General features: G+C 50.7%; 2 protein-coding genes across 2 annotated transcripts; one reads left to right on the top strand and one right to left on the bottom strand.

Moving 5' to 3' along the window:
• Positions 1-4,144: 4,144 nt before the first annotated feature.
• Positions 4,145-6,570, top strand: ELOVL3 (ELOVL fatty acid elongase 3; the record flags this gene model as incomplete). The annotated part of the gene is made up of 4 exons (XM_084244392.1): positions 4,145-4,245; positions 5,050-5,181; positions 5,736-5,887; positions 6,143-6,570. 4 exons carry the CDS (start codon positions 4,145-4,147, stop codon positions 6,568-6,570), a joined length of 813 nt encoding a protein of 270 aa, XP_084100518.1.
• Positions 6,571-7,798: 1,228 nt separating this feature from the next.
• PITX3 (paired like homeodomain 3) lies at positions 7,799-9,391 on the bottom strand (the record flags this gene model as incomplete). The annotated part of the gene is made up of 3 exons (XM_084246259.1): positions 9,227-9,391; positions 8,871-9,073; positions 7,799-8,386 (listed from the first exon to the last, which is right to left on the bottom strand). The coding sequence occupies exons 1-3, from the start codon at positions 9,342-9,344 to the stop codon at positions 7,799-7,801; spliced, it is 909 nt and encodes a 302-aa protein (XP_084102385.1). The 5' UTR covers positions 9,345-9,391.
• Positions 9,392-9,738: the final 347 nt, after the last annotated feature.

The raw sequence follows: 9,738 nt of genomic DNA, 5'->3' as shown, positions 1-9,738 counted from the left end.
ACCTTTACTAAAACTGTAGGCAATTTTCAAATAATGAACAGCTTGATTAACAGATCAGCTACAACACAAAAATCTGTTTTCATAATTCATTGTACAATTGCCATTCTTTTCCTGTCTTTTAACTTTATATCATTTTACCATATGTCACTTTGTTGCCCAAGGTTTTACTTCATTTATTTCACCATTTACTATTTTATGTACAATGTCTTCATGTTGTGTCATTTCTTGTCATCTTATTTTATCTTCCTTTATCATGGATGGTGACTTCACTTGTCACTTTACTGCATTTTTAGGAACTGAGATCAGGAATGCTATGAAATAGATTTTTCTCCTGAGCTCTCTAACACTCTTGCTGGGCTCTTCACAGCTTGTAACCTTTCAGCCTCTGCGTGTGGAAACAGTATGTCATGAAGGAGGTCATTATCAATGAGAAAATAATTATGAGCACTAGTATTAAAGCCACTGTGGAGGAGACAGGAGCACTGGTTGCATTCAACTTGATGGGCAATATTACTGGAAGAAATGCCAACAATGAAAAAGTTTCTTTTGTGCATACCTGGCTTAAAGAAGCCTGAAGAAGAGTGGGCTTGGATTCTTTTTTTGGGAAACAGCAACAATTCCCAGCAGACCTCCCTCAGGAGTGGTTCATATCTCACTGAGCAAGGTGCTGGATGATGCCTGTTTTGAGGATGCAGGGCTGTGTGTGGGAAGAGGAGGGCATTCCTGCAGCAAGCGAAACTCACGCTTGGTGCTGTTTCCCTCAGCTGCCACGGCTTTCCTTTTAAATTAATTTAGTTGGGGGCCTCCTGGGTGGTGCAGGAGTTCAAGACAGTTCTATCAAGCTATCACCAGCCACTGTGGCATGAGTTTGATTCCCGGCCAGGCAGCTAACCCACATGGCGTAGTGGACCTCTCCTGTCTCACCCACTGCTCCCCTCAGCAGTGAATTTCAGTAGATCCACCTGTTCTGCTCCCCACTCTCTCTAGTGAATCCTCTCACCCCCTGCACCTCTGGCTTACACCCCAGTTCTTGTATGTATATATAAATAAGTCTTTATAAAATAAATTAATTTAGTTAAGTTTTATTAAAAAGAAGTTGAAATGTGTACAAATTCACCTTTTGGGGTAATTGCTGATGTCTCCTTGACATTTTACCTTGAATAAAATTCTTTAATATATATATATATATATATATATATATATACAATCTCACTTAATCCTCATAAATATTCTTGAAGTGAATATTATCCCTATTTTACAGATGAGAAAGCTGAGGACAAGAGATCTTTGATGATGTATTATCCTAGCTAGTGAGTGGCAGAGATAGAATTAAATAGAGGCATTCTGGTGACTTCGTGACCTCTGAAAGAAATGACAGGGTTTTGTGTCATGTGGGAGAATAAAACACGTTCTTGCAATTTCTAGCCTGGGATGTTAAGTGGTGGCTGTTAAAAAGAGCCTATTTTGGAGGAAGTTAATAAATTCTGTTTGCAATATGTTTTGCAGAGCATGCTGGTGGAGATGTCCAACAGACAATTGGAACAGGGGAGAGAAGCTGGGTTGAGAACTCACAAAAATGGCAGGCAGCTACTTGATACCTAATAATACATGTGACTAGTGTCTTATAAACTTCCAAAGCCATGCCCTGACTTACCCATCTACTCACATACCCATGCTTACCACCTCTTCTTCCCTTATGCTGAGACTTGTAAGAGGACTGAATATCAGGGAAAAACAAAAAGAAAATTGTGACAGCACAAAAGACTGACTAGCTTGGTGTGGTCATCCCGAAGAAATTAAAACTGTTTCTTATAGGCTGAGAATTTCACCCATTCAGTTAATTGCTCATGCAACAAATGTTACCCAAGCATTTATTATGTGTCCAGTGTTAGGAGAATGATGTTGAAAAAAATAGACATATTCCCTGCATGTATGGAGCTCAAGGTCTAGTGGGGAAACAGGCATTGATCAATAAACAACAAAAATAATGGAATAATTATAAACTTTCATTGAAGGAAATACCATGTTGTGAGAGGAACTTATATGTAATTGGGTATCCCAGACTAAGTCCAAGGATCATGGAATGTTTTCCCTAGGAAATAAATTCTGGAGATTTTTTTCCCTCTTTACCTCTTCCATGTACCCCTCCCCCAAATCATACCATTAAATTGCTTTTTTTGTTTTTGTTTTTGTTTTTTCATACCATTAAATTTCACAGGGAAAGAGCATATAAACTACATGCATTTCCATATGCATTTGTAAACCTTCCAAAATGATTCACGTTGACATTTCCATGCTGCTAGTCAACAATATCCTTGCATTGATATTATCTGACCCCAATCTTGTGAGGCAGGCAGGCAGGAATGACTCCATTTATTGATTCAAGGATTAAAGCCTCAGAGTGGTTAGATGACTTCCCTAAAATCACCTGAGAGTGGACCTGGGGTGTGTCTTAAAACATCTAGGTTGTATTATTCTTATAATATTCATTCCTTCATTTACTCATTCACCCATGAAATGTGTTGATCCCCTAAAGGTGAGGCTACTGATTGAACTATCAAGAGCCATTTAAGGAGTTTAAGAAGGAAAGCAGCACAATACAATTCAGTTGGATGGTCTTCTGGAAGAGAGGACAGATAGTGGTGATTTTCAAAGTACAGTTGGGGACCACCTACCAATCTCTGGGGTTGGGGTTCAGGAATCTTACCATCAGGCAGGCTAGAAATTCTTTTCTGATTCTTTTTTTTTCTTTTCTGATTCTAACACAATAAAGACAGAAACAGAATGTGCTGCAACCAGTTAATGCGATTGAGGTGGTAGCTGTGGTAACTGAGTGAGAGGTAATGAGTTACAGAGACAAAAGGATGCACTTGAGAGGCATTTAGATCTTGTGGACAGGACTTCCCACCCTTCCTGGCTGAGGTTCCCGAAGTGGAGCTGGGATTCCTACCTGGGTCCTCTGGCTCCAGAGCCTGTGCACCTCACCGCACATGACCATTTATAGCCACATCTTGGTTTTATACTTATTTCTCTTAATACTTGTTTTCCAGCCCCCAGATGATCTCAAACTGACTCAAGCTTTGTGTACCTCCCTCACTTCCACAAAATTTAGGTGGGAAATAAGGACAGACAAGTAAGACCTTAAAATATTTATTTCTTTGTGGCTGGGGACATAGGCAAGGAAAATGTAGACTATTTAGACAAGCGCAGACTGGTGGAAGAGATGCATTGGGATCTCACCCTGGGTAAACCCTAGGGTGTCTTCCAGATACCTGAAAGCAATAATCCCAAACCCAGAAGGTGACCCCATTTCTTTCCCAAGAATTATTACTGGGTGACTGATTGGAGCAGTTCAGGAATTCAGGAAGCTGTAAAGAAACCACAACAGTCACAACCATCACCTCCCCAAACATCAACATCAACAAACTCAACAGTAAAATTCATTAATACTCATCTCCCTTCCACCAACAACCACAGCAGCTGGCGGCAGATGAGCGTAAGAGGAGGCTTTTCTGTACACTTTGCCCAGTCTAGTTCATGCTCATCCCAGGCCTGGGTTTTTTCGGGATTGCAGGGAAGCAGGAAACTGAAGTCACTCCCTCTGGTTGCCACCAGAGGCTGAGGACACCACTTTTTCCTCATCGCCATTTGGTCGTGATTAAAGCAACTGAGCTAAAGGCTATGGTTAGCAGTGCCAGGGGCACGATGACTTGTCCGGCACCTGGCAAGTCGGGAGTGGCTGAGCCAAGCAGGTGAAAGTCTAAGCGTAGCCTTTCGGGAGGAAAAAGAAGGGGAAGTGGGCGTGGCGAGCGACTTCTAGGGCACTTGGGGCGGGGCGTGCGAGGCTCAGGGGCGGGGCAGGGGCGAATATTGGTCCAGATTGGATGAACGCCCCCCGCGGGGAGGGGGCTGCGAGCTATCCCGGCCGCGGGCTTCACGGTTCTGCCCTATATACTGCAGGGCGGCGTCTGTGAAGCTGCCAGGACTGCAGCCCACGTGCCTGAACCTAACTGTCCTCCCGCAGCCCGGGAGTGCCTTTGGCCCTGGGTCTATTCGGTCCTGCTCCAAGCTTCGCTCCATCCTTAGGCTCCTTAACCTCTCGCCAAATTCCCCAAGCTTGCGACCTCGACCTTTGCAGGGCGAAATGGCCACAGCCAGGAATTTGTCAGAGGAAATGGAGCGGCTATTGCAGCCTTACGACTTCGAGCTGCTGCAGGACATGAGGCCCCTTTTGGAGAAATACTGGTGAGACCTGGGGAAGGGGAGGTAGAGGACGGCTGTGAAACGGAGGCCACACTGTCTACCTGCAATGATTTTCTTAAATAGCTTTCCGCATCCTGGTTGTCGAAGGTGCGAGCAGTGTGGCGCTGAAAGAGACTGTATCTGGAAGAAAGAAAGGCAGAAATGAGTGGGTGGAGAGAGGAAAGTGGGAGGAGACAAAAACCAAAGGTTAAGAGTGTAGTGAGAACTGGTCGCTGAGGAATGGGGTTGATTTCAACTCCTGCTCCTGCCTATCTTATAGAGGACTCTTTTCTGTCCTCTGTGGCAGACGGTCCTTCACATTTATCACTTTGTTCCCAAATGCTTCAGCATCCTGCTGTGAAGGAGGCAAAACCGGGTTGCTCTTCAGATATTTCCTCCTGTTCTCTGGCTTTGCCTTCAAGTTCCTCAGAGTGTGCATTGACTTCGTTGCCAGTTCATCATAACTCAGCCGGGAAAAGCTATTGCCACTTTCTTACAACCCCGGCTCTGGGTTGCTTCCAGTCACAGGCCTAATCCCAACCTCAACCCCACTGAGACAGCAGTAATCTCACATACCTTGGACAGAGTTCTTGTCCTAACTTTATATACATTAACACTGCCAGGAGAGGAGAATTAGTTCCCTTTTACAAATAAGGAAACTGATGTTTAGTGGAGGAAGCAGTTTTCCCAAGGTCACACAGCTAGTACCAGCTGGGACTCCAGAACACTTACCTGGGAAGATGAGTGGGCATTTCTCTAACTAGCACCAACTCATGAACCCATGCCCCTCTGGCTTCTGCCTGCTAGGTCAGTCTCATGCCCGGTAGTTGTGATCTACCTGCTGCTCATTTTTGTGGGGCAGAACTACATGAAGGCACGGAAGGGCTTCAACCTGCAGAGGCCTCTCATCCTTTGGTCTTTCAGCCTTGCCATCTTCAGGTAAGATGCCCCCGCCCTGCCTCACCTCCCCCACACCTGCTTATCTGTAGATGTCAGACCCTCATTCGATTCCTTAAAGCTTTCTAGAAGCCTCAATTGCATCAACTCTCAAGTTGCCCTACAACTGTCTTCCTATCCTATTATCTCAGCTCTAACCCACCTTCCCTATTTCCATCTTCTACCTCTATTATCCTGCTTTTCTTCTTTCCCATGCTGGCAGTCTCTACTCTAGTGAGTTCTCTTGTGCTCAAGGAATCTGTGTACTTCCAGCAAATTTCCTTACACTTAATACTCCCCGTGCCAAACACCCTCTCCCAAAACCTTCTAATAACTTCCTATTCTCTGACTCAAGTTTCCCATCCTCCTGTGTTTCCTGGTCTTTCTCCATCCTCTTTTCCTCTACACTGCTGGTTGGATTGACCCTAGGGTCTCAGAAGTTGTGATTCATCTCCCCCACCCCCCCAAGATGGGGGAGGGGAGGAGCTTGGGACAGTGACCTGACCAGGTTGAAAGGATGGGATGAGTCTTACACACTTCCTTTTGTTCCATTTCAGTATCCTGGCGACAGTGAGGACATGGGGCTTTATGTGGCTCCTGATACATATGGAGGGCCCAGAGCAATCTGTGTGCTTCTCTGTCTTCGCCGAGAATTCCATAATCAGATTCTGGTCTAGCCTCTTTGTTCTCAGCAAGATCATTGAACTTGGTGAGTGGCAAGGCTTTGTTTATTTGCTGCAGGGTGAACTGCGTCTCTCCTCAGAGCCCCTCCACTCACCCACCACATGGATAATCCTATCACCGCTGGGTCCTAATAGCACCTTTCACCCAAGCCCCTTGGGTGAGATTCTCTGCCACAAAGACCCCTCTTCCCACCCTGAGAATCCCCCACTTCCTCCACATCCAGTATGAAGGGTGATCCCAACACAGGATGGTGTGCTAGCTGTGACTCTCTATCTTCCAGGAGACACAGCCTTCATCATCCTCCGTAAGCGGCCTCTCATCTTTGTGCACTGGTACCACCACAGCACAGTACTATTGTACACCAGCTTTGCATTCAAGAGCAAGATGCCTGCTGGTGGCTGTTTCATGACCATGAACTATGGCGTGCATGCCATCATGTATACCTACTACACTCTCAGGGCTGCCAAAGTGAACTGCCCCCAGAAATTTCCCATGTTTATCACCAGCCTGCAGATCCTGCAGATGGTCGTGGGAGTCATTACTAGCATCCTGGCTTACCTCTGGAGAGACAAACAGGGATGCCACACCACAGAGAAAGATGTCTTCTGGTCCTTCATTTTGTATGCAACCTATTTTGTCCTCTTTGCCCACTTCTTCATCAGAACATACATAAAGCCCAAGAACAGAGCCAAGACCAAGAGTCAGTGAAGGGTTGGAAGAAAAGGCGCCCTGGGCTCTTTCCTCCCCAGGGCCGGAAAGGGCTGAGCCTGGGTTTGGGAGAATGACTAGAGTGCCTCCCTGCATGGCTTCCCCACCGGATGTGTGCCCCAAGATGGCAGGAAATTATGACAGAGAAGAAGCAACATCTCTGGGATGAGCATGTGATCTAGTATTTAGATGTTACTGCTTTTAATGTGAGGGCCCAGGGTGGACTGAGAGGGATCCCCAGAGCCGAGTTATTTATATTTCTATCCAGAAGTCTTCCTTCTTCTTGCTCTATTTTTTAAATTAAAGATTACAACAATATTTTTGAACTTTTGAGGGTGGGAGAAGAAGAGGACTGCTATGACGGGAAAGGACTGCTTGCAGTGGGATGAGAGACTGCAGAGGGTGTGTGGAAGGATGAGAAGCACACACACAGACACTCAATAAGAATCCTAGGCCTGGTAGGCACTTCATAAATGTCTTTTACAGACCAGAATTTTATTGCTGTTAGAGGACCAAGCCCCTCATAGGAACAGTGAGAAACAGATGTAGAAAGGCGGAGTGACTCATCTAAGGTCGCAGGCTTCCTTGCTCGTGAGACTAGATCTTCTGCTTTTCCTCCCTGAGACCACGAGGTGGCACCGCAGCACCAGCTTTGGCCGACACCACCGAGTAGCTAGTAGCCTTGCCGGAAGCAAAAAACGCACCCTCACGTGCGCCCCTTAACTCCAGCAATCCCCCGACTCCCTCATTCTGGTGTTGCGGGAGTTGGGGGGGACTGAAGTTCTAGAAGCCTGAACCCGCACCTCTTCCCAGTCCATGTATATCCAACTCTCCTTGAGTCATGGGAGAGGCTGAGGGAGAGGCTCAACCGCAACTCTGAATCATCAGGCCTTTGACAGTCCGCGCACGTTTATTTCATTTATCTTTGAAAACGGGGGAGAGGGAATCTGGAGAAGGCGGGGTAGGCCAAGGGTGAGTTGGCCCCCGGGGAGCTGGTCCCTGTTCCTGGCCTTAGTTAGTCCCAGGGGCGCGGACTGTGTTTTGGGCCCAGTCCCCTCCCTCAGGGCCGGGAGCGGGGAGGCTGTCTCCTGAGCCCGCTCCAGCCCGCACCTGCCCCCGCGCCCCTCCCGGACCCTGGGTCGGGGGCAAGCCATTCCAGAAGACCCCAGTCCGGGGAGGCTGTGAACTGTCGCCCCCGCCCTCGGGGATGGTCGACGGGCGGGGCTGCTCATACCGGCCGCTCCACGGCGTACTGACACGGACTGAGGTTGGCGGCCGGGGGCGGCCCGGGCACCGCGGGGTAGCTAAAGGAGGCGTGCTGCTTGGCCTTGAGCCTCAGGCTGGCCAAACTCGAGTTACACGGGTCCCGATATACGTAGGGGGCGGAGGCGGCTGCTGCTGCTGCTGCGGCGGCGGAGGCGTAAGGGCACGACACGGTCCCGGAGGACACCGCGGCCGGAGCCAGCCCGGGGGGCGCTCCGCCCAGGCCCTGCAGGGCCCCCGGCCCGGGCACGGTGCCCGGGGCAGCCGCAGCCGAGGGCACCATGGACGCGGCGATGGAGCTGGGCGGCGAGAAGACGGGCTGTGAAGCCAGGGGCCCCACGTTGACCGAATTGAAGGCGAACGGGAAGGTCTTGGCGGCGAGCGGTGGGCCCAGGGCCTTGGGTGGCCAGTTGCCGTACGAGTACCCGGGGTACACCTCCTCGTAGGGCGGCACCAGCCCCCCGAGCGGCGCTGCGAAGCCGCCCTTGCACAGCTCGGCCTGTTGGCTGCGCTCGCGCTTTCGCCACTTGGCGCGCCGGTTCTTGAACCACACCTGCGGGCGCGGGAGAAAGGCTGTCAGGGCCCAGCGCGGGGGTGGGGAGTGGGGGTCAGGGCCCGGTCAGGGTGACGGGGGGGGGGCACCCGGCCCCAGCCCGGGCCCCGCGGGAGAGCCCCAAGATGAGGCGTCCGGAGACGCGAATGCGCGCAGCCGGGAGCGGCGGGCGAGGGAAGACGCGCAGGCGGGGAACTGACGCGGGGGGCGGCGGGATGGCGCCAGTGGTGTCAGGGTGTGGGGGGACACAGTAGGACGGGGTCGGGGAGGGCAGAGAGGCAATGTCAGGGGCGTAGAAAGGCGGCCTAGAGTGATAGGGGCAGAAGGTGGAGGTTGGTGGAAAGTTGGCCACGCGGGACTTTGGGTGTTGGGTCCGTGTGTTGGGCGAGCAGGGCAAAGCCCCAGGCTGCTAGCTCCCCAGACACTCGCCGAGCGATCCGCGGGAGGGAGGCTCGGGTGGGGTGCGGGCCTGGGACGGTCGTACCCGCACGCGGGCCTCGGTGAGGTTGGTCCACACGGCGATCTCTTCCCGGGTGCTCATGTCGGGGTAGCGGTTCCTCTGGAAGGTCGCCTCCAGCTCCTGCAGCTGCTGGCTGGTGAAGTGGGTGCGCTGACGCCGCTGCTTCTTTTTCAGGGAGCCATCCTCCGGGGAGCCACCCGGCAGCGAAGCCGAGGCCTTCTCCGAGTCTGGGGGCCCGGGTAGGCACAGGTAACAGGGCGCCCAGTCCCGAGCGAATTCTTCACCGATCCCTCACTCTCACCCCGGCTTCCGCTCCCGGTGCCACCCACAATAGGAATTGAGCTTATCTTCACCACCACCCCAGAAGGGAGCAAACTCACCGCTGTGCTCTTGGCCCTTGCAGCCGTGTTCTGGAAGAGGGGGGTGGGGAGTGCCCGCATCTGATAAGGAGAGGGCAGGGCTGCGGGCCTCCGCCTCGCTGAGCAGGCCGAACTCCATGGAGGAAGGCCTTAGGAGGGAAGAGAAGACACAGACCAAGTCAATGGGAATAGAAACCTCAGGATTAGCCTGTTCCCAGGAGTGTTTCTCCACAAGATCGCTACACCTTTCTTAATCGTGGCTATAAAGCTACCCCTGGGCCTCCCTGGTGGCGCAAGGGACAGCACAAGTTGGATCCCTATCCTGGGCCAGGGAATTAACCCACATGGGACAGGAGACCTCTCCTATCTCTCCTGCTGTTCCCCATCGGCAGTGTATTTCAGTAGATCTGCCTGTTCTGCTCCCCAATCTGTCTCTCGCACACACACCCCACCTCTGGCCTACACCCCAGCTCTTTCATGCATAAATAAATAAAATTTAAAAAAAGTAAAGCTACCCCTGTGTGGGGTACCCT

The sequence above is a fragment of the Talpa europaea genome, assembly GCF_964194135.1.
Source record: "Talpa europaea genome assembly, chromosome: 10".
Classification (NCBI taxonomy): Eukaryota; Metazoa; Chordata; class Mammalia; order Eulipotyphla; family Talpidae; genus Talpa; species Talpa europaea.
Note: the sequence above shows the minus strand (reverse complement) of the source record. Positions and strands in the feature narration are given on the sequence as shown.